Source organism: Neovison vison, chromosome 7 (assembly GCF_020171115.1).
Source record: "Neovison vison isolate M4711 chromosome 7, ASM_NN_V1, whole genome shotgun sequence".
Taxonomy (NCBI): domain Eukaryota; kingdom Metazoa; phylum Chordata; class Mammalia; order Carnivora; family Mustelidae; genus Neogale; species Neogale vison.
The window spans coordinates 28,146,842-28,170,568 of NC_058097.1; the positions used below are offsets into that span (position 1 = coordinate 28,146,842).

The 23,727-nt window shown below is 51.8% G+C and overlaps 1 protein-coding gene across 1 annotated transcript in view; it reads right to left on the reverse strand.

Annotated features, from left to right (window-relative positions):
- The window catches only part of IRX6 (iroquois homeobox 6), a 122,573-nt gene extending 100,865 nt beyond the window's left edge, over positions 1–21,708 (reverse strand). The window contains exons 1-5 of the mRNA XM_044260060.1: positions 21,664–21,708; positions 20,478–20,735; positions 19,655–19,764; positions 19,132–19,439; positions 17,635–18,249 (exon numbers count right to left, since the gene is read on the reverse strand). Coding sequence (XP_044115995.1) covers positions 17,635–18,249; positions 19,132–19,439; positions 19,655–19,764; positions 20,478–20,735; positions 21,664–21,708 — 1,336 coding nt within the window. The remainder of the gene's footprint in view (positions 1–17,634; positions 18,250–19,131; positions 19,440–19,654; positions 19,765–20,477; positions 20,736–21,663) is intronic.
- Between the last annotated feature and the right edge of the window lie 2,019 nt (positions 21,709–23,727).

The window sequence follows — 23,727 nt, forward strand, 5'->3', positions numbered from 1 at the left end:
GGGAGAAGGAGGATTTATACCCCGGCTCCCTCCTCCTTGAGTGGGACAATGCTACGGCATACCTCACATCCGTTCTCAGAGGTTCCTGGTGGGAAAATGATTCTGTTATCCACGGAGGTCCCCCATCTGTCAACACACCCTGATTTGGCTTCCTTGCCTTCTCTGTCACGCTTCCCCATCCCCGCACTGAGGTTTTCTGGAATCATCTTCCCAACGAATCACTTGTATTCAAGTCTTCCTTTAGAATTGGCTTCCAGGGGCCATCCAGCCTGTGATACTGGCTACGTGAACCTCCTTAATTTCAGCTGTGAAAGGGAGATACGAATCTTCATTTGGGTGGGCCCACTGGGAGGGTCAATGAAAAAAAAAACATCCATGAAAACACCTCACAAACTGCCGAGCATTCACGAGACACAACAGTAACGTGAGCTGGAAGACACAATGTGCCTTTTCACCCCACCCACCAGGTTGGATTCCATTTCCATCATTTCACCCATGCTTGCCAAGGGCTGAGTCTTTGGGCAGAGATCCCTTCCTTTGACAAGGAAAGGAAGTGTAATTGCTAAAGTGGTACTTTCCCTCCATTTCAGCTAAGAGCCTGGCTTTTATGGCCGTGACTGCGCTAGGATTCCAATTAGTGATTATTCTTTAGCGATAGGGTGGCCTCCGTAAAAAGGTCTGCACCGCTGCATTATGCTTTTCAATATTCGGTGTATTGACAAAGATAAACAGTTAATTCTCGTCACGGGGACTCAGCTCAGACTCTGGGGACTTTCTGCAACACTTTTATTCCCCATTTTCATTTTCTCCATAGGGGGGGGGAAACAGGCACCTCGATGTATTGGATACAATCCTTTTAATGAAGCCAGGCTTTTATAAAGAAGAGGCAAAGTCATCTGTTTCCAGGCACTTGAAATTCTCGCTTTATATGGCCTGTGAGTTTCTTATCAGGTGAGGTTTTTCTTGACCTCCAGGCCGGGAAGCTGGGGATCCTGTTCTTCTAACTCCTGTCCCTCTCTTGGTGGTGTTCTTCTGGGCTCATCAGACCTCCAGCTGTGGGTCTGTGCTGTAATAGGGCTGGCTGGACCCTGTCCAGCCTTCTTCTAAAACAGTACTATGTTGTTTTAGAACAACACACTCCACACTCACATTTCCATTCTTTGCCCTGCTCTGTGTCCCTGCAAATTGACATCTACGCTCTGTATCCCCCAGCTTTCTTGATCTCTGGCTTTCCACTGGAGAGCATCATCAGGAGCCTGGGGGGCCTGAGGAGTGAGTGGGGGTGTTTCGATTCTCTGGACATCTCCTGTTGACTCACTCGTTAGCAGTGGCTTTCTTGTTCCTCGACTTCCCATCCCAACTCCTGCTGGCAGCCCCTCCCCCACAGCTCTCTCTTGTTCTACTCTAACTCCCCTCTGGGTGATTTCCAGCTAGGGTCTTGAGGGCTTCCCATTGTTGCTAGTCTCTGGGTGCGGCACCACCCCTCCTTGGCTCTCTTAGTCGGTACCCCTGTAACCCATGCTCTAGTAAGCTGTCTGCCATCACCCCTTCAGAGGGACCTTCTACTTCCTGGTGGTTGGGGCTGCACCCCAGTTTCCCTTTGAGAGATTACCTTTGTCCCACCAGATAGAGGTAGTGGGACATCATAGTCAAGGGACAAGCCAGGACAAGCATGGTACAGAGGAACATGTGGCTCAAGTGAGTCCAAAAGGGGTGCTGTCTCCCTGGGGTTTCAACCAACAGCAGCATAACCACACACCAGAAACCCATTCCTCTGGCAGCCTAACCGAAGGGGCTGATGGGCAGGTCTTACTGCTCAGACGTCCTGAGCTGCTCTGGTGGGTGGCTCTGTAACCTTCCCCTTCATCTTCTGCCTCCTTCCGGAACCTTCCATTCAATTCCCTATTTTGCTCAAGTGAACCGGTGTAGGTTTCCTTTGCTTACCCCAGAGAATCGTCACTGATGCATCTCCCAGGCAGCTTTTTCCCAAAATTGTCTTCTCCAAGCATCCTTACGGTCTTACCTAGAGGCCCTCCCCGTGTCTCTTGTTGGGGGAAACAGATCCTTTCACCTGCTTTCAGTAGCTGCACTTGCTACTCACTGAATTTGGATTGCTTCCTCCTTACTCTTCACATGCACACCCATATTCAATCTGAGTGGCTTCTCCTTATACTTTCTGGGTTACCCCACCGTCTGTACTTGCTAATTTTTGCCTGTGATTCCTCTTTGTAATTGTACGGGACCTCCAGATCCGAGCCCTACCAAAAAATGGCAAATATTTTAAGACCGTGCTTTAAATCAGTTGGCGTCCCTAGCTCTTAAGTGTAAAGCTCGCTGAGGAAATGTTATTGGCATGATACAATTTGAATGTAGGCGCAAATGTTAGCTTCGAAATGTAAGGGTGTAGTGGGCTTTTAAAAAGATATTTTTAAAATGTTGGGGGCATCCGAGCCTGGTGGTGACAACAGTCTGGCCAACTCTTCAAAGCCTGTCAATAGTCTTCTAGAGTCTGGGTTATACTATGAGAAGGGACGCAGATGAGTAGGTCACAATTTCATTTGTTAAAACGTTAAAGCTCATCGCTGTGACCCAGCTATCCTACTTTTTAGGTCCCACACAAATAGACCTGCTTGCCTATGTGCCTGGGGAGATGTGTATACTATGTTTAATTCATCAGTGTTTATAAAGCTTAAGTGTGGCTGGGAGGGGTTCGAACACAAGGATACAAATGTTCATTAGTTGCAGAATGGGCTAAATGGGCCTCCAGGAATTCACACTTTGGATGACTGGTGATCAGTTAAGATGAGTGGGCTACATTTCCACTCATGAAAGGGCATAGTTCTCCCAGAAAGCTGATACCATTTATGAAAGGAACACACGAACACCAATGTTATCTCCACGTGTCTGCATGGGCTTACACATATTTATGTCATGCAAAAAAAAGGCTTAGTAGGCACCACGCCAAACTGACAGAAGGGGACCTCTGGGGAAGAAGAGACCAGGATTCTCTTGGGAGAGGGCATATGGCCAAAGGGGATTGTACCAAAGAGCAGCTGGCACATGGTCAAGCCCATTTCCTCTTCTTTCTGATAACCCAGCTACAGGGCATTTCCAAGCTTCCCTTGCAGTTAAGTGCAATTATGTGATTAAAATCTGGCCATTGGAAAGCGGGACAAGAATGCATTACCACCTTCCAACAGGCAACCCTCTTTGCCTTGTCCTTCCTCTGCAACCCGGAAGTTACATTTCAAGATGGCGGACCCATAGATGGAAGAAGTTAAGTTCCTGGACCTCTCTTCCTGGAAAAGAGCTGCCCACCAATGAGCAACACCAGATAGGATTTCATGAAAGCAAGAAACAGACTTCTCTTTTCTTAAGCCACTGAGATTTTTAAGAATCTGTGCTGGGAACTACCCTTGCCTGAAACCAACATTGGAATTTTTGTATAATTGAAGTGTTTTTACTTTTTTTTTTTTTTAAAAAGAGTTCTTTTATATGTCATTTGTGCAAATAATATTTTCAAAGAAAGATGGAGCGAGAGCAAACCCTATCTGAGAAGGACTCAGGAGTCTATGTGAATGATAGCAGATACTTTTCTGGAGACCCAACACTCCAGGTGAGGTCCTGGCATTCACCAACCAGAAACATTCACTCTCTATTCTTCTAGAAGGGCATGAGCCAAGACACCTGAAAGTCCAGACTCCTGATTCCGCCATCGCTAGAGCCTTGATTAAAGCACTTCCCTTCCTTGGGTCTTAGTTTCCTAGCCTAGAAGAAAAGGGTGAAGTATTTAGGGTGGGTTCCCCAGGAAGCAGCTTCTGAAACTCTGGGGTTGATTGGGGGTGTTCTTGACAGGTGAGAAGTGAAGGAAGCAGGACTGAGCAGAGGGATAAGTTGGACTGTGATATGGTTGAAACAAAGACCTCAGCTGATTCCATGGGAAGCTGGGATGGACTTTTAGAGTCATCCCCAACTGAGGCAAGGTGGCCAAGTCTTTGTAACTATCCCTAATAGTTAGGGTGGGGCTTGACCTTGACGCCTGAGAGCCATCAGCAACCAAAATTGTTAGCAGCCAGAAGAAAGAATGCCTCAGTCATGATGGGGGATCCGGATGGGCATCCCAGAGTCTACCACATATACCAGTACCTAAGTCCTATGGTTGGGGAAAGAACCCATGGAGACCTTGAATTTGAAAGAGCTTTGTCAGTTATAAAGGATGTGCCTAGATGAGGTGTTTTAAATTTGTGTCAGACACTCACTGAAAACAAGTAGACAAATAAATGCAAGTCGACTGGGTTTTACTTCTCTCTTGCTTTTGATGGGGTGTGGGCAGTAGAATTCTAGGAAAAAAATGAAACTACACAACATTAAGTCCAGAGAGGTCCCTAGGCAGGGGTGGGTCCAAATCAACTTCATTTAGTCACTTTTCTGCTTGTGTGCATTTAGTAACAATGGATGATTTAATAAGGATGAATGGGCTGAGTTGTTGGTGCCCCTCTGATGGTCTGAAATTATCAGGGACCTGGCATATGTCAGGAAAGTGAGAGCCACAGTCATCTCGGGGTGGGGGTAGGGTAATGGACTCTGAGTGAGCTTCCATACTGTGATCTCTGTCTGTTTGATTAGACAAAACCCTAAAAGTAAAACCACTTCTGTTTGAATTGGAAGCCAAGACCGTGGTACAATTTTGGAGATGTGAAGACTTTAGCCAGGAAGCAGCAGGTGCTAGGAAAAATGATGCCAGGAAGGAGTATATCTCTATCTTCACGATGCTGTAGAGTGTTTTCACAGATGTCAGATTTGACCCTGGAGTTCTTAGTTCCCACTCATGGTGCTTGGCAGCCCAGAGAGGGTTTATTTTGGTGGGGGAGTTCCTTGTTGATTCTAGAGCTTGCTTTCTCCAAAAGGTGTCCATTGCTTTCCAGGGGGTTGGACATGGTCCTTTGGTATACGGGATGAAATTGTTAGAACATTTGCTTATATGCATATAAGTGCCCACTTACATAAAAACAAATATTTTTATATTAAAAATAAATACTTTATATTAAAAATAAATGTTCTAATATATTCATATTGTATATATTTCTACCATGTAGAAATTAATGAACAAAAACCCCCACATCTATATATGGGACACACCTTTGAAAAATTTTTGCTAATAGTAACCTGAGTCTTCTAGTCTAGAGAAGGGGACCCCTTAGGAGATCCTGGCCCCTCTTTAAGAATCTGATGACCAGTAAAGATGCTATCTCCCCAGAACACTGCTTGTATACACACAGTTCTGCACACAGTTGTAGGGGGCTTCGGAGAGCCTCTGAAATCCTCCTGTGGGCCCAGGGGAAAAGTTCTCAGTTTTGAATGTCCTCACTCAGAGATTATTCTAGAATGTCTTGAGGCCGTCTTGGCATATGGTCACCCAGCAGGAGCCTCAGTTAAGGAGCCTGACGTTCAGTGTGGTGGGGCCCTACAGGCTTCTTCTCTTGGAAACTTCCTGAATCCAGGGTAATGGATCCAAGCAATAGGTCCTTTCCTTTCATTCACCTCATCAGGACAGCTCAACAGAGCACAACAGTCTTTTTTTCCCACCTCTCATCATTTACGTATGTGTACGTACACACACACACACACACACACACACATACACACAGATTTATTAGTATTTTTCGTTATAAAGTACAATCTTGCAGAACACATGAATACAAACACAAAAAAAGTTAAAATACCCATAATCTCCTCTTTCAGAGATAACCACTGTTCTCATTTTGACACATGACCTCGTACTCTATTTTTCTATGCATGTTTGTTCTTATAAAGAGCTTATTTTTAACAGCTTTAGTGAGGCTTAGTTGGTACACAAAAACTGCCCATATGTAATGGACACAACTTGAGGGGTTTGGACACATACCTACGGGGATCGAAGCCATGATCACTTTCAAGGTGATAGACAGATCCATCTCCTCCCAAAGTTTTCCTGTGTCCCTTTTTGGGTTTGTTTTGTTTCATGGTAAAAACACTTCACAGGAGATCTACTCCCCTAGCAAACGTTCAAGTGCACGGCACAGTATCTTTAACGATGGGCAGGCTTTTCTGGAATGACAACAAGACAGATAAATCTCACTTTAGCCTATCTAGATGAAAATAAGTAAGCACATGTGTAAATACTGAGGTGCCCAGCCTCTTGAACCAGAGCAGAGTCTGGGGGCTCTTTTCTCTTCAGATGCCTTTGATTTATTGTCTGACTTTCTGAGAAATGGCCCCTTCCCTTGCTCCTTTCCTCTCTTCCTTTTCTGACCTTCCTCTCTCCCTCCTCATTCATTCATTTTTCCACTTTGGGTTTTTGGGGCATCTACTTCGAATCTGTCCCTGAGCTTGGAGTAGGGAGCACAGTGGATAAAACTGACTCTTCCCCGCCCTGGTCACGTTCAGTGCCTCCTTCCCGGTTGATTTTGTGCTGCTATCTCCTCCTTTCTTGGGCCTGGTCACTCTCATCACATCCCACCTGTAGGCATTCAATTTTCTCTTACAACCGACACTTCTAGAAACCTCCACATACTCAGGAGCCTTCTCTGACGGTCAGTATTCCATAAACTGCCTCCACGAGAGGCCTCTCTCTGCTGAATTTATGGCTTGGCAAAGCCATTTCATAAAAAATGATTAATGATAATTAACATTTTAACTTCAGGCCATTTAATGGCACCCGACAAAAAGGTCAAGTGAAACTCATGGGCGTCATATGTCAAATGTCACAGTTACAGGATGGGGCGGATCAGTAGCTGAGAAGGAGCCGTGGAGAGCCTGTGAGGAACCATACATGCTGAGCTTCTCCGCCCACCCTGGGCTGCCTCCCCTGCCATGGTCAAGGTACTGCCACCTACACCCCAGATCTCAAGTATCTTGGGTGTACGTTCGAGAATTCTGCTTGTAATGAATGTAATAATACCAGACTCCTTTCTCCCTTCTATTTAATACCCAATATGCTGCCCACTAAGGAAAGCCCACTGAGGTCCAGTGCTAAGAGACTTAATTCTCTCAATGTCCCAAGTTGGCTTACCCTGTTCGTCACACTTTCAAGTCTCTGAGCTGATGTCCTCACTGCCCGTTCATCTTCAGGTCCTCATTCCACTTCCTCATCCCATTCCAGGCTCCCCTTTGCTTCCCTCCTCCACATTCCTTCCCCTCTCTTCTTGGGCTCTAAGGGTGTTCAGATGTGATGCACGTCCTGATTCCAACCTGTCCTCGGGAATCCCTCTTCTGAGGGCAGCCCCACTCTCTGCTCTGCCCCAGCCTCACCACCAACCACCACCAATAAAGAATTTCGCAGAAAGTGAGACCAAGAACCAGTGCATTTCAGAACTGGAAGACCGGAGTCCTTCTGAGGAATAATGAGATGAATGATTGAAGCCTAGACAAGATGGTGGACACCATACACTAGATCTTGTTCCCCAGGAGATGGGAGCTTGGTGTGGAGACAGTAGCTGGTAATAAAAAGGAACACACTCCTAGGTGAGGGAGGAGGTCAGCTCCCAAGGGTGGTAGTGAAACAAAACTTTGATCAGAGAGTAAACCATAGGCCTGGGTTCCATCTTTGGGGAGTGGCTCTTTGTTGAGAGAATTGGGACCTCACGGTGGACACTTGGGTGGACCTCACGGTGGACACATAGACTACACTTGTAGTCTATGTCATGATCCCAGCGGAGATGCAAATGGCAGGCTGAAGCTGTTGGATACTTCCCAGAAAGATTGCCTGCAGAAGAAGTTAATATGGTCCTGGCCAGCATTTATGGGGCATGCGTGCCAGCCGCTGAGCTAAGCACTTAACATTCATCAACTGACTTTGTCCTCCCCATCACCCGACCAGTTAAGATCTAGTTATATCCCATTTTATCGGAGAAGAAGCTGAGGCTCAGGCAGCTCGTGGCACTGGGGTGCTATGACCCGGCTACCAAGTCATGGGGCCAGAATGGGAACCCAGCTTGCTGGGCCGATTTCCACATTCTTAATTGTGCTGCCCCCTGAGTGGCTGAGTGAGTCATAGTGATCCCATAGTGAGAGAAGGGAGGGGTAGAAATAAAGAGTAGATAGTAATACCATGTTTCCTTTCAAACACGTTTATTTAAAAATAGAAAAGTGAGTCTATGTAAAGAAAACTACCAATTAAAAACAGCGCAGGTTTGGATAAGGCCTGAATCTTGCAGGTAAAATGAAAACTAGCAGAGGCAGGTGAGTTCAGAAATGTACATGACAGGCTCCAGTTAATGGTGCTGGTGGGGAGCTTGTTTGAGGAGCCATAGGGCAGAATGAGGAATTTTCCGATGGACAAAAAAAAAATAAAAAATAAAAAAGAAAGAAAGAAATCCCTGTTGTTAGGCCCAGTAACAGTCCAGCGGTTGGCAGCTTTCTGACCTTGCCTCGAATGTCAATGTCAATAGCTGTTGTCACCAGTCGATGGGCCTCCCTTTTGGTACTTAGAGATTCTCTTTATGCACTTAAAAGGCATCATTAGTACCAAGTGCCTATTAAAGCGGCCTTGCTGTTGAGAATGATTTTCTGAAGCAAATGCAGAGGAAACGTGTTGAGGGTTGAAGTCATTAGCTGTGACCACAGAAGGACTGACCGTGGGCAATGATGCCATTAATCTTGATAAGGGGAAGTGTGAGCAATTCATAAAATCCACTCGGCGAGGTTTCTCCCTAAATGGACACCTGAGGGAATGACCCTATGTCTTTGCTCTCACTAAGAGGGACACGCATGAGCTGTGACACGGACATGGCATAACGAGGGAGTCAGGCAAGACTGCTGGGGGTGGGGACACAGCAGTGACCCCAGGCCCTGTGGGGAGGCAGAGGCGGCTGGAGGGGGATAGTGGTGGAAGAGAGGCTATAGCTGGCATTGGGGATGATGCTTCCTGGGGACCAGGCTCAACTCTAACACTTACCGGGCAACTCCTTAATCCTCTCACCATCTGGCAAGGCAGGCACTATTCTTGCTCCCATTTTAGCACTGGGGGAACCGAGAGCCGGGCAGATGATGCCACCTCCCCGTGCTGACACAGCCAGTAAAGGGTAGACCTGGGATTCGAACCCAGGGAGTCTGGTTTCAGAAGCTGTGCTCTTACCACTTTGCTGATACAGGATGATCTTAGATGAGATGCTTTCAGCCTCCTTTTGCCTTTGCTTGGGGGATAGCATGGGCTTTGAGGTCACACAGGCCTGCATTTGAACCCCATTCTCCCGCTTCCTAGGTGTCCGGCCTTGAGTAAGGGACTTGGCTTACTTAAGACTTAGTCTTCATTTATGGAGTGAAGACTCGTTATGCAATTATATGGAGGGTCAGGTACGTAACAATGCTTTGAATACGTATGGCATTGCTCTCTTCTTTGCCATCAAGGCTACCAAGGCTCTTTGCCAGGCCAAGACGAGGATGGGGGATGTGGATGGACAGCAGGAGGCCTGCCTCAGCCAGAACCTCTGGGGCCCGGGGACCACCCAGACTGCTGACCAGACAGTCAACAGCCTCCTCTCAGTCACCTGCTCCCTACCTGGTTTGTCCATCCTGGTTTCTGCCTTAGAGTCGAACGAAAAGTTGGTTCCCTCTAGAATTTATGTAATAACATCCTTGGCCCAGTGCGACTGTATTTGGAGACAGAGCCTGTGAGGAGGTATTAGCGTTAAGTGAGATCATAAAGATAGGGCCCTGATCCAATAGGACTAGGACCCTTATAAGAAGAGACGGGTACATCACACATGGTCTGTCTCCACTATATGAAGTCTCGGTGAGAAAACAGAGCTATCTGTATGCCAAAAAGAACTGAATCAGCCAGACCTTGATCTTGGACTTTCCAGCCTCCAGAATTGTGAAAAATAAATGTCTGTTATTTAGGGAATCCGGTCTAGGGTATTTTGTTATGGCAGGCCATGCTGACTAAGACAGAACCCCAAGTCCTCACATCAGGTGGGAGAGCAAAGTCGGAAAGTGCATTTAAAACTGGACCTTCACTGAGGATCCCAATTCTGGTAAAGATGGCTGTCAATTCTTTGCTACATTTCCTGTTGAGTGGTAGACTTAATTTCCCCTCCTCTTGACTCTGGACAAGCTTTAGTGACTTGCTTGGCCAACAGAATACAGCGGAAGTGACTTCTGGGACTTCTGAGGCTAAGTCATAAGAGACCTTGAGACTTCCACGCAGACCTCTTGGAATACTTGCTCTGGGAGCCTCGCCACCACGATGTAAAGCCCCTCAAGCAGCCCTAAGAGAGGGTAGAAGCCTTCCCGGGGGGTGGAGCCTCAGGTCCTCCTTGGAAGTGGATCCTTGAACTCTAATCGAGCTGCCTCTTCTAATACCAAATGGATCAGAAACAAACCATTCTCACTGAACCCTGCCCAAGAGGCAGATCCATCAGCAAAATCAATGACTGCTCTTGTGTTGGATTTTACTGGCCTGGGGTCTAGCCCAGGTGTTGGTGTGAAAACCTGAAACAGAACAGAAGCTCTCTCTGGCTTATTTTATGAACCTCAAAGGTTGAGAACTATTGCTCTGGACCCATCATCATTATCATTGTTGGCATCATTGTTCTCGGGCAGGCTCTCTAAGACTTTAAATAAAGCCAAGTTGGAATTTGGAGACAGTCCCAGGCAATGAGGGAAGACATCAGTCTCTGAAGGTCTCCTGAGTAATAGTCACCCTTCACATGAACACAGAATAATTCACCAAAGGGTAGAATGTGAACCAGCCGTGTACCATCAATGTTAGTCACAGCATTAAATAATGCCGGATCTCAGAAGAACTCAAACTATCCACTTTTCAACTCTTTTTCAATCCTCTGATTACACAAAGATAACAGATTTCATATATATATATATATATATATATATACACACACACACTTATATATGCATATATATGCATATATGTGTATGTATATATATATAATAGGTTACCTATCTGTTTATATCAATATGTACACACACACACACACACAGATACACTCATGCACTCATATACACACATACACAAACACACACACACCATACACACATATCTGCCCCTGGTTCTTGGCCCAGAGCTCTTAAAATCCATGTAATTTCCTAAGTGCTATGAACACTAGGAATATCTTTTGTTCTAATATTTATCCTTGGACCTCAGTTCCTAACACAGAGTTCCTAAATCCCTTGGAATTTCCTGGGTGATAGGAGTGTCTTTTATTCTAAAGAGGGGATTCTTGATGGGGTCCTGGGTGGGAAATTGTCATAATTAGAAGTTTGGAATTTTCAGCCATACCTCCCAATCTCCAGAGACCGGAGGGAGGCTAAAAATGGTGGTAATTATCTCTTACGCCTGTGTGATGAAGCTTCCATAAACATCCCCAAAGTATGGGGTTTGGAGAGCTTTGGGGCAGGTGAGCACATTTGGATAGAGGCAGGGTGACATGCCTGACCTCCATGGGGACAGAAGTTCCTGGGCTCTGGACCCACCCAGGTCTCACCCATTACCTCTTCATCGGGCTGGTCATCTGTCTTCTTTGTCATGTCCTTTAATAAACTGGTAAACGTAAGTCTTTCTATGAGTCCTGTGCATTGGTCTAACAGATTAGCTGAAACTGAGAATGGGTTTGTGGGAGCCTCTGATTTGTGGCTCAATGGTCAGATGCTGTGGGTAACTCTGGGGACCCACTCCTTGTGACTGGCATCTGAAATGAGGGCTGTCTTTGGGACTGAGCCTTTAACCTGCCCCCCCGATGCTATCTCGAGGTAGACGGTGTCAGAATTGAGTTAAACGGTGGGATACCCAGCTTGTGTCACAGAATATCGCTCAGTGTGGAGAAACCTCACACACAACTGGTGACCGGAAGTGTCAGAAGTGAAGAGAATGGGGGGGTGGTGAGGGTGTAAAGGAGAAATGCAGGAGGAGACACGGAAAATTTTCCAACATGGCGCCCGCTTGGCTCTAACATCTCTCCAGCTCTTGGTAGGAATCAGGGAGTTGTTTTACCACCAACCCAAATCCAAGGAACGTTGTTCTTAATCTTTGTTCCTACAGCAACTAAGTGAGAAAACTAAGTGAGAGGAATTATGAGGAAGCCACATGGTTTATGAAGATCCCAACTTACCAGGAGAAAACTGAGTCTCAGAGACATTTGGTCACTTGTTCAGGGACTCAGGTCACCATTTCTCTCCCATCTCCAACTTAACATTCAGTGAAGAAGATCACACCGATAGAGGGACCGTCTGCCATATAACTAGGAGATATCTACGGATGGGGAGAGGAGAAGGGAGGCATAGAAGGTGGAAGAAAGAATGAGTCATGGAGGAGAGGAAGAAATGTTGGTTTAGGGGTTGCATTTCAGAAGTTACGTGAGGAAAGAAATTGGTTCAAAAAATGAAGAACTTTCTAGTGCCGAGGCTGCAAGTGGCTATGTCAGAACACAGCAAGAGGGCTACCTCCTCCGTTGGTCCTTTTATTTGCTTGAGATGCAGTCTTTCCTCCTTGGTGTTGGCTTTTCCCTGATAGGTAGGGATTCCTGACTACCTGTTCATGTTTGAGGGCAGAATTCTCTTACACCCTGAAATTCCAGCGTGTCTTCAGACAGCTGGGAGAGGGGACTTCGTGTCCTACATGGCCTCCTCCCCCTCCAATCACCGCAAGCCTTGAGCTTTGGGATGGTGCTGGCCTTGGAGGGCAGAGTCTACAGGGGGAGCTGAACCAGATGAAGAGATTGAATGTGAATCCAGATTAAGTCCAGGAAGAAATGTTGGCATGTGTTATTGGGACGTGATTTACTTTTGGGCCAGCAGCAGGTATCATGCTGAGCATAAACCCTCATGCTGAGCTTAGGGCTTGGCCACTGGAGGTGCAGCCACTGCTACTTAGGTTAGAGACCCATCAGGCCACACAGGGTGCTTGTTACAAAGGCAGATCTCCTGGTGTGATCCTTCACTTGTGGGCTGATTCTCCTGCTAGAAATCCATGGGCTACATTTTGCTGAACACCGACCTGATGTGTCCGAGGGAAAAGTGGGGAGGGGGATAGGTAGGGGATGCTCTCAGCCAGTATATGGGGGTGTACCCAGGCGGCACTGGAGCTCCTTTCCCATCAGACATTCCTGAGAAGGAAGGAGGTCAGCATGGAGTTCCAGTGGCATGAGATCATGGATGCACAGACTTTCAGGGTCGCAGAGACACAGGCTCCTATTCATAATGGAATAAGGAATCTTGAAAGAATAGAATGCAGGGGCACCTGGCTGGCTCTGTTGGGAGAGCAAGGGATTCTTGATCTCAGGGTCGTGAGTTCGAGCCCCATGCTGGGCGTGGAGTCTGCTTTAAAAAAATAGAATAATAAAAAATGATAGGATGCATTTACAGTAGAGCTTAGCCGTTAAGAATAAGTCCTATTTGGAGTTTGACTTTGCTTCATTAGCTGAATAACCGACATGGACTTACTTCATCTCATTCGCGAGATGGGCATAGCAGGAAGTGTAATATAATGCTATCCAGCACTGTTGTGACATACAAATGAATCAGAGCCTTTAAGGGACATGGTATTGAGTCTGACACAAGGTAAGGACCCAGGACGCTCCATTATCATTAGCAAGGTCATAGGATCTTAGAACCAAAAGTGATCATAGAGATTATCGAGTGAGTCCGTTGGCCATGTAAGTGACTCCCAGGGGAGAGGGATCAATAAAGGAAGAAGACTTCCCTGGTTCAGCCTCTCCTCTCAACCTAGCCTCCTACTGGGGTGTTCCCCAGCCCAGGGAAGGGGCACTGTGGCCATCAAGCAAATTCGGAGGGCCAGCTCCTAAAGACTGTTTGAACCTGAGAACATCATCTTCCTTTGTTTCCTGACCCCCCTTTGTAGAGCTCACATGCCAGCTGTCTGTGGGCCCAGCCGGCTCAGCTGGGGAGAGAGGGGCTGTGTCCTCCCTCCCCCTGCTCTGGTGTTTAATCAAAATAGTATTCAAAATATGATTCTGGGAGATTATATTGGGAGATTTGCAGGAGGCTGTCAGTGGGGGCAGAGATGGTGGGAACAGATTGCCACGGGGGGCCCAAGGCTGGGATAATCGTAGGCTCAGACGCACCTTTCTCAGGCCTTCCCTCTTATTCCTGGAGAGCTCCACCAGCGCAGGGCCAGACCCTATACCAGAATGGAGCAAAGGCTCCTGCCTGTATCTTACAGCTGGGGAAACTGAGAGGGGAAGGGGCGTGTCTATGGCCACAGCAAAAGAGACCTGGCACTGAGATGCTCAAGCTCTCTTCTGGGATTCCAGCCACTCTTCCTGCCTTTTCTATACCCACTGTCTGCGGCCAAGCTCTAGGTCTAGATCCTGGGACAACCCTGGGCTGCAGGCTCCTGCTCCAGGTTGGGAAAGGTGGGGAGCAGCTAGGCCTCATAGACAGGGGCCAGGGAGACAACTTCTTGAGGCCCTGGGTGGGGAGGCAGGCAGATCCAAGTGGGCCTCTTTTCTTAGGACTCACTAAAAGTGACTCACTAAAAGGCTGGACCACTGGAGGCAGAGTGTAGGTCAGAGCTCTCTTCTCCCCCAAGATCAGCCACAGGATATGGGTGCGGCTCTGCTCTCTGGCCTTCAGGGTCCCTCTCCAGGTGCTGACTCAGTGTGGTGCTGAGTCCCCTTCCCTTCCACAAAATGGCTAGCTGGAGCCCTACTCCCAGCCAGAGGCCCTCTGAAGGCGCTTCTGCTGTCTTGGCAGCCTCTGGAGGGGTCTACCTGGCCCCCCAGGAGGGGGCGGGGTCAGAGCGCCTTGAAAGAAACCTCCAGCTAATGCTCTTTATTACAAACGTTAATCCCACAAAGCCGACTGGAAATAATGTTTATCTTTTCGCAGTTTAATTTCCCGGACCCTAAGCCGCGGGTCAGTGAGGGCGACTGGAGGTCCCCCGAGAGCTAGGGGGGCAGGAGCAGCTGTTGCCCAGAAGCAAAGCAGAAAGCAGGGAAGGGATCACCCAGGGGAAGAGAGGGAAAGGAGCATGAACCAGAAAGGGGCACTGGGCCCCGAGTGGAGAGCTGGGGTCCCTCTCTATCACAGATCCCGTGTGACCCTGAGCTAGTCGCCTGCCCTTCTGTTTGGCCTCAGTTTGCTCATGTGAGGAAGAGGTTTGTATTTTGTAATTCGTGATTTCTAAAGCTCCTTCTGACCCCCGTCATTCTATTAAAAAAAAAAAAAAAAAAAACAGCGTGGGGCTGGGAGGTGGTCCACCGCCTGTTCCCCGCTGTTCTTCCAATCATTCCTTCTCCGCAGTCTCCAAGGAGGTCTACAGTCTCCCCTGAGGAGGTGAGCACTCGGCCCTTCCTGTCCCAGACATCGGTGCCAGGCCCTGGTTGGGAAGGCGTCACCCGGCCTGGGCCGCCCAGGCTGGAGCTCCGCGGTGGAGACGCAGCTCCCTCAGGATCCGGTCTGTGGGCGCACACCCCGGCGGCTGTCCTTCCCCTGCCTGCCCAAGCCCGCACCAGCTCCCCGCAGCTCCGCTCTAGAGCCCCATCCCGGGTCCACTTCTCTCTCTCCCCACGAGCAGCGGCCAGGTCCCTCGCTGACTCAAGCCGAGGCGACCAGGCCAAAGGCTGGAACTCGCGCGGGCGCGGACAGCTTCCCAACCCTCCCCCCGCCCCCAGTCCGGCTCCTGACGCCCTTGGCCGCGGAGCACGGAGGCCCCTTCCCAGCCGGTCCCCTCCCATTGGTTGGCTTGTACCGGAAGTGATTGCTGACACTTGAGTAAATGGAAAGAATGGCCCCTCTTGCCGCCGAGGGACCCAGCAAGCTGTTGCTCTTTGCCATTTTGTCTCACGGGAGAAACTCGGGGATCCCAGCTGGGTGCCAAGGGGCGACTAGGATTATGTTCATCGCCCCTTCTCCCAATAAACTAAAACCCCAGTAGGGACCCGGGAACAAACACATCTTCCAAATATCCCGACTGCTCCCCACCTCCCCACCTCCGACCTCCCCACCGCCCCCACCACCCCCCAACGCACACTAAGCCTCCGGCCATCACACCGCTTGGCGAGTTAGGTACGGGCAACTTCAGGTGGGCGGTGCCGTAGGCGCCCGTGGCCTTGGCCGTAACCTCGCCAGTTCCTCTCCCTGCCGCGAAAGGGACCGAGGTTTTGCAGCTCCCGCCGCCCCATCCCCAAAATTCCTGGCCGCATTCCAACCTCCCCTCCACCCCGGCTTCTCTCAGCGCCCCTGGTAAAGACTCGCCATACGGGTGGGGTTTGGTTTGATTATTTTTGAGGACACAAGGAATGGGGAGGAGGAGAAGACGCAGGTGGTCTTTAGGGGGCCAGGTCAGCGTTGAAGTTACACAGTGAAAGGGGGCGGGGTGGGGGTGAGCGGGAGGAGCTGCTTCAGACCCTGTATCAGGAGGAGGGAGGGAGACTTGGTATACGGAGGGAGTGCACAGAGCACACTCGCTCAGCCTTCCCAATTGGCGTTCCCCAAGCTGCCCTCCTCGAGAGGGTCTGACTCCAAGCGCCTCCGCCTGCCTCTCCCAGCTTTGCGTGCAAGAAGAGCCGGTAGAAGGGTTTCTGTGTGTTTTGTCTGTCTCTTAGGCGAAGTGAGAGACCCCCCAGTCCCTGGCCAGGTCTCCCAGCTTCTGAGCAGGAAGGTGAGTTCGAAAAAGTAGGGCTTCTTTCCAAGATTCCTCCGCAAATCGCAGCCGTTGCGCTAACCTGCTGAGAGAGGAAAGGTTGATTAAAACCCGCAGGGCCACTTGGCGATTTCCAGGAAATCGGAGGTCGGCTGCTGTCTGATCCGAAGGGAATCCAAGGTCTAGAGGCAATTTGCTTGCCAGGAGGAACTTTTGGACCCCGTTCTGTGTAAATTCAAATAGCCGCACAACCCAATTTTCACAGCCAGTAGCTAATCCTGAGAGAAATGACTACGAAGAGCAGAATCTGACAGTAATTGCTGGAGGCTGCCTGATGCTTGGGGGATGTCCCATTGTGGGGTGCAATTCCCTTCCACCAGGAAGAGCCAAGGGCAGGAGACCACTGACTGGCAGTCACCACCCCCACCACCCCCACTCCACCCCCGTTGGTGGGGGAGCTCTGGGGGAGGAGTGCTCTCTGGGGACAGCACCAAGACTGGGCTACCCTCACCAGGAGTTTTGTGCGCTCTCCCCTCCACCCCGGGGGAGGGGGCTGCCAGCCAGACTTAACCATTGGCCTTAAGCCAACTCCATGTATCCGGCCCCTCCCCCCAGACTTCTTGGAAAGTCCTGGTTCCTGCCTTGCCCTAGCAAAACTCTTGGTACTAGCAAGGCTGGGGCCAGCTGCCTTCTCCAAAGGGCAGGCAGGGGACAAGGATGTCAGAGTCAAAAAAGGTCATGATAGTGCCCATCGGAAGCCCAGGTCAGAGAACTAGGTTGCCCATCTTTTCCATGACTTTCTAAGTGATCCTGGGTAAGTTACCATCTCACCCCGAGCTTCTTACTATTACTTGGTTTTAAAAGGAGAGGAGACCGGTACTTTTATTTCTAAGCTCTAGTTTCGGGGAGTGTTGCGGGCAGTCCTGCTCTGGATCTGAACAGGGATATGCCCAGAGGCCGCGTGCCGGCTGGGCGGCACGGTGGGCAGGTGTCTTTGGAACAGACACACCCATCGCCGTTGGGGACCCAACTACCTTCTGCTCCAGACGGGTACTGGCAGTGCACTGCAGGCTCCCTCCGCCGCGGGCACGGCGCACAGTTCATTGGCATCCCCTGCGTGGCAAAGGGGCGGTTTCCAAAGGCTTTGGCTACACAGGAAGGCTGTTCGCACCCGGAGTTTCTGGGGACCGCGGCGCATTGGCCGCCTGCACCTGCAGGCTGTCCCGGAATCACGCGGCACTCGGGACTTCTTGGCCTGGGAGGGTTTGGATTTACGCCTTCCACCGCGCCAGCCGCCGCCGCCGTGTGCGCCAGAGACCAGATGCGCGGTTTCTCGCTGCAGGGGTAGTGCATGGTCAACGTAGGGCCCCGGGGCTCGGCCCGCAGGAAGTCAGCTTCCCCGGACCCCGGGGGCTCCGAGAAGGAAAAGGGCCGCGCCGCCAGGCCGCACTCCCGGCGCTCCAGCCTGGCCTCCCTAGCGGCGGTGCAGGGCGCGGGCAGCGACTGGGAGTCTTTATGGAACTCGGCCAGCCTGTCCGTAGCTGTGGCTACTGCCTCCTCGTCTTCGGCCTCCTCTTCCTCCTCCTCTTCCCCTAGGTCTTCCAGGTCACTCAGCCGGAGCCCTCGAGCCTCCTGGCTTGCAGTACCATCTGCAGGAAATCAGACGCTAGTGAGAAAAGCCCCAGGCCCCAAGGGAAATCCGCGGGAGTGCGCATCCCTGAGAAGCTTTTAGCAAGATGGTTCTGCACTTAGGGCATTCTTGGCTTTATGCACCAGGCTGGCCAAATCGTCTTTTACAGTTGCCCCAGGGCTCAGGGACTTGCCCTAGGGAGTGAACAGAGGCCCTAGCCCCGCCCCCACTTCTTGGAAGACTACTGCTTTCCGGTGCAAGGAAAGGACCACTTTTTACTGCCCAAGACCTGGATCCCAGTTTCTCCACCATAAAACAAATAGACACCCAAGGGGACTCCACCATCTCCCCCGGAATTTCCACACCCACGGGTACCTGGTGTGTATTATTTAATTCCGCAAGTATTTACTGAGTGCCCTCTATGTGCCAGACATCATTAGACATTTAGGTCTTAGGAATTTAGGGAATACAGCCGCAAATAAGACACTTTTTAGTGGCGCTGCTGTTCCCCAAGGGGCAGACAGATCTCCAGAACCTTCTCTTAGTGGTGAGTATGGGAAACGAAATACAACAGATGGATGTCCTAGGCAATAACTGGGAAGCTAAATTAGCCTGGGTGACCAGCCAGGAGAGGCTTTTTCCAGCCCACACCTCAGAAATCAAGAAGCAGTCCGTTATGTGGGGAATTCCAGGCAGAGAGAACTGTCCAGGCAAAGGCCCAGAAGTCTTGGGGGGAGGAGAGGGTGGGTACAAGTGCAAGAGTAAGTAAGGGAGTGACCCCCTAAAAGCTGCCCCACAAGGCGGCTGCAGAAGTGCAATGGGCCTGATAGACTGGATAAAACCCTTTTCCAGGATAAAACCCTGGAAAAACCCTAAGGCGGGTAGTGAGCATTTCTGGTACCTTTGGTGTCACCGTTCCGACAGCCCAGGGACCCCTCTGCTGCACTCTCAGCCTTCCTCTCCTCCCCGCCTTTGTTCTTGGGCGCCCACGTCATCTTGTTCTCCTTCTTGAGGCGCCGGCGTGCGTTGGCGAACCAGGTGGACACCTGGGTGAGGGTCATCTTGGTGATGATGGCCAGCATGATCTTCTCGCCCTTGGTGGGGTAGGGGTTCTTGCGGTGCTCGTTGAGCCAGGCCTTGAGCGTGCTCGTGGTCTCCCGGGTGGCGTTCTTCCGGCGGCCCGTGCTGCTTAACTCCACTGTTCCATACCTGGGGAGGGAGAGAACCTGTCACAGTTCTGGGCCTGAGAACCTGGGGCTGCAGGCAGGAGGCAGTCTGAGGCCTGGAAATGAGGGGTTCAGGGCTCCTTCCTCCTCAAGCACCCTCCCGCCTCACCCCTCCCAGGCTCTTCGCAGATGGGCCCTGTGGCAGGGGAGCGGAGGAGGACTTGCAAGGCCGGCTACCCATGCACCCCCATGCCTTACCGGTCATACTGGTACTGCCCCAGAGTTGGCTCATAGGGGTAATAGGCTCCCGGTTGCCCCAGGCCAGGTGTAAAGTTCCCTGCAGCCTCTTTAAATTCATATTGCGGATTCTGGTGGGGGCGGGGTGGGAAGAGAGAATTCAGGACACCGGGTTTCTGGAAGAGGCTGGGTGGTGTAGTTGTTAAGGGTCCCTGGGGTAAAAGTCTGGTTCAAATCCCAGGACCACCAATGCCACTGGCTACATGGGCACAGTTGTTTAACTGCTCTGTGCCTCAGCTTGCCCGTGGTGTCTGGGAATAACAATAGTACCTGTAAGGTATTGAAGAAGAGCGTTTGGCAGAATTCTTGGTGCAAAAGAGGCAGTAGTTAAATATTAACTCTTACTAGTAGGGTTACTACTTGTGACTCCTCCCCACCTCCTCCCTGCCAGCTGGGGAACTTCCCTGCCTTACTCCTTTAAGGGCTATTTCAGGGCCCCTTCATATCTTTGTGACTTTGGGTGAGGTATTTGAACACCTCTGCATCTCAGCGTCCTCATCCATAAACTGAGCCTACCTCTGCTGGAGTCCAGAATTAATAGAAGCACAGATGTTTTAAAATCAGAATGGCTTTCCACAAAGTAAAATGCTGCAAAGATGTGTTTTCTTCCCCCCCCCTTCCCCATGGGCTATACACAATCCTACCCAGCTCCTTCCCTCCTAGTTTTGCCTGCTTCCTAGATTTCCCTGGAGATAGCACACTGAGTTGCCCTCTTTGCTGCTGTCAGGGCCAGTGGCCCGAGGGCTCCTGGAGCACAGACCCAGGCTCGGTGCGGTGTACTCACCAGCGCTCCGTATAGCGCAGGCGGCTCTGGGCTGTAGGGCAAGTAGCCTGGGTAGCTTGGGGCAGCTGTGGCGGCGGCATATGGGGCTCCATAGATGCCCAAGGCTGCGCCCAGCTCTGGCCTTGCACTGCCCAGCAGCCGACCGTCGTAGGATGCGCAGCAGAGGGCAGCCGCCGGGGTGGAGCCTGAGGCCACATCTGGGACGGAGCGCGGGGCGGATTCGCAGCAAGTGGCGCTGGAACTTGCAGACACCAGAAACTATGGGGCGAGAGAAGTGCACTGCCGGATCCCGCCATCATTCCACATCGACTACATGCCTCCGTGTTTGGAGATTCGGCTGGGATGGGAATTATCTTAAGGCGCAATTTATCCAAACTGACCCCTTACAGATACTCCTAAAACGTTGCTAAGGCTCCAGGGTCCCAGGAGTCCAGGCGAAGAGAACATTCTGAAATGCGAATTACAGGAGGCCAACTCCGATGGTTCCCTTGCCTATCCCTCCTCCCGCCTACTCCCCACCCCCATCACAGGATCCTACAAAGGTAGAGCTAGAAGTTAGCCCTGGAGACCACCATCACATCTTACTCCTGCTCCCATTTTACAGATAGGGAATGAGGACCAGGGAGACTTGTCCAAGATCACAAGGTGGGTAAGAGGTCAAGTTGGAACCAGACCCCACAATCTGGGCAGAAGCTGGAGAACAGCCATGGGTGTCCCCAGAATTTCCCCCAAGAAACCCTTGTCACTGCATAACACCCATCCAAATCTGGAAAAATCGAAGGAACCAGAAGCAGAGAGCTTGCACCCACTCAAAGAAGGGAGAGAGGATAAGAACAGAAGTCAACAAGCAAACAACTGAAAAATGGTGAGGTGGGCTCTCGGGGTCACCTCCAATATCTGTACAATAAGACAGCCTTGTCTGGAAGGTATCGATATCCCACCCACTTCGCCGAGCGCGTGGTCGGTGCCCAAGTTTCGGGTCACACTATTTTCCAGCTTGCCCTGGGGGAATGGAACGTTCTCGACCAGAGATTAGGGGTGTCTGAGAGGTCTGTAGTACGTCGTACCTGCTCAGTCTGGCTTTCCGGGAGACTCCTGCGAAAGGAGGGCGCCCAGTGGCGGGCGCGTGCACTAGGCACACCCACCCCCCAAGTGTGCCCCCATCCCCCATGGAGGCACTTCTTACCTGGGAAGCGCCGCCATACGGGTGTCCAAAGTGCGGGAAGGACATGGTGGCTGTCCCTGGACCGCCTTCTTCTCCTCTTGCGAGTTGCCGCCTCAGCCCCGCGATTCTGCGCCTCCTGCTGTGCGCCGCCTCGGTTCCTTACAGGGCAGCGGGTTCCCAGCGCCGGATCATCCGCCCGCTTGGCACCACTGGAGGCAGAGCCGAGGGCAGTCCGGCTGCCGAGCCCTGCGCTCCAGAAGGCGCCCCTCCGACCCGCGTGGTCCGGAAGACAGAAGGGCCCATGGATGGGCAAGGAAAGGGAGAGGATGCGGGTTCCCAAATTCGCGCGGTGGCGAAGCAAGGTGAGGCGCGACGCGGGGCTGTGCGGCTCCCGAGGTGTCCCAGTCCAAGGTGGCCAGAGTCTCAGTGTGACGTCACGGTAATCCCGGGCCGCCAGGCGGGCCCCCGGGCCCTGGGGCCCCGGGCCACCAAGCGTGCCAAGCGCAGCCAGCCCGTGCGCGCGCGCACACTCTCACCCACACTCACACTTGTTCGGGAGATTTGTGCAGCTGGTGAGGAACGTCAAAGACCCCGACCCTCTCAGCTGGGCGCTGGATCCTACCCCTTTTCGCCTTAAGCTCACGCGCGCGCGCGCGCACATACAATCTCTCCAAATTACCCGGGAGAAGTAGGAGAAACGCCTCCCTCAGTGCCGCGCAGGCCCCGGGCGCAGCTCGTTTACCTCCTCCCCTGCGGCCCGGAGGAGGAGAGAAGCCTGCGGGGCCGCGAGGTGGGGAGAGAATACAAAAGGAGAGATAAGAGAAAAAAAGAGGAGAAAAGTGGGGGAGAAAGGCAAGAGGGAGAAGGAGGAGGGGAGAGGAGAGAGATGAGGAGTCTAAGTGAACAGAGGCGCGCGGGGGAGGGGCGGGAACAGGGGTGGGCGAAGGCTGGGCGGAGGTTGAACACTGGCAGGTGGAGGAGAGCGGCGGCTCGGGGGAGAAGCCTCCAGCCCCGCTCCCCCGCCCCTCTGTTGCGGGAAAGTTTCTTCTCGCCACAGGCCCCGCACTCGTTGGGGCCGCGCCTGGGCAGCGTCGGTGCGTCCCACTGTCCCGGCCGTCTTTGTCTTCCGGAATCTGGTTCTCTACCCCAGCCTCCCCAGGACTCTAGCTAGATCCAGGCTCTCCGAGCCCTGGTCTTTGCTAGGGTCTCGACCCTGGAGCTTCTCCGCAGCCTTCTGGCCCTCGAACTGGCCGAATAGCGCCCCCTCGAGGCCAAGGTTCAGTTCCCCTTGCACTCTGCCTGGAAATGCGCTCCGTCTGACCCTTGGCATCTGCAGGCGGCGGGCGTACACCCCACGCATCTCCTCCGAAGGCGAGGCTTGGTTGGTGCTTCCTGAGCACCGACCGCCGTGTCCACCCGGGAGCCGGGGAGCCACAGGAAGGTGCCGGGGCCGAGCTGCAGCCGCTGCGCTCCGCTGGGGGTGGCGCTGGCGAGCCGCGGTTCAGCGCGCGGGGATGGCGGCTCGTGCCCAGCGCTCCGCGGCGACGCCGCGGGGTTGGGCCCGGCGATCTGAACACCTCCCCCCCATCCCAGGGGTCCTCAAAGTGGCACTGAGGGGCGGAGGAGCTCGTCTGTGCCGGGAGGGATCTGCGTTCTCTAGGCCTGGCCCCGGACCTGCGGCCTCTAGTTTGTGAACACTGTAGATTATGAGCACCTGGAGGCTTAATCCCCAGTCCAGACATTGGGGTCCGGGTGCGGGTTGCGGGGGTGGAGGGCGAGAAAAGGGGCATCCAGTCCGGTGGGGGGCGGGTCTTCAGGAGATGCTGCGTATATCCAAGTGGAACTCTGGCTTTGGGGCTGGCAGGCCAGAACCCTCTGAAAGTCTTCCTTCCACTCACAGGGTCAGGGCACTTTACAATGTACAAAACGCTCTCCCAAGTCCTCGCTGCACCCTTCCTGCAGGAATCTGGGGGATTGGTTCAAGGGCCCAGTTGTATTTTCTAGCTGAAACGCAAGAACGTGTAGCCCAGAGGTCAGACACAACCTCCTGGTCTCTGCCCTGCATTTTTGCGAGGCGAGGAGGAA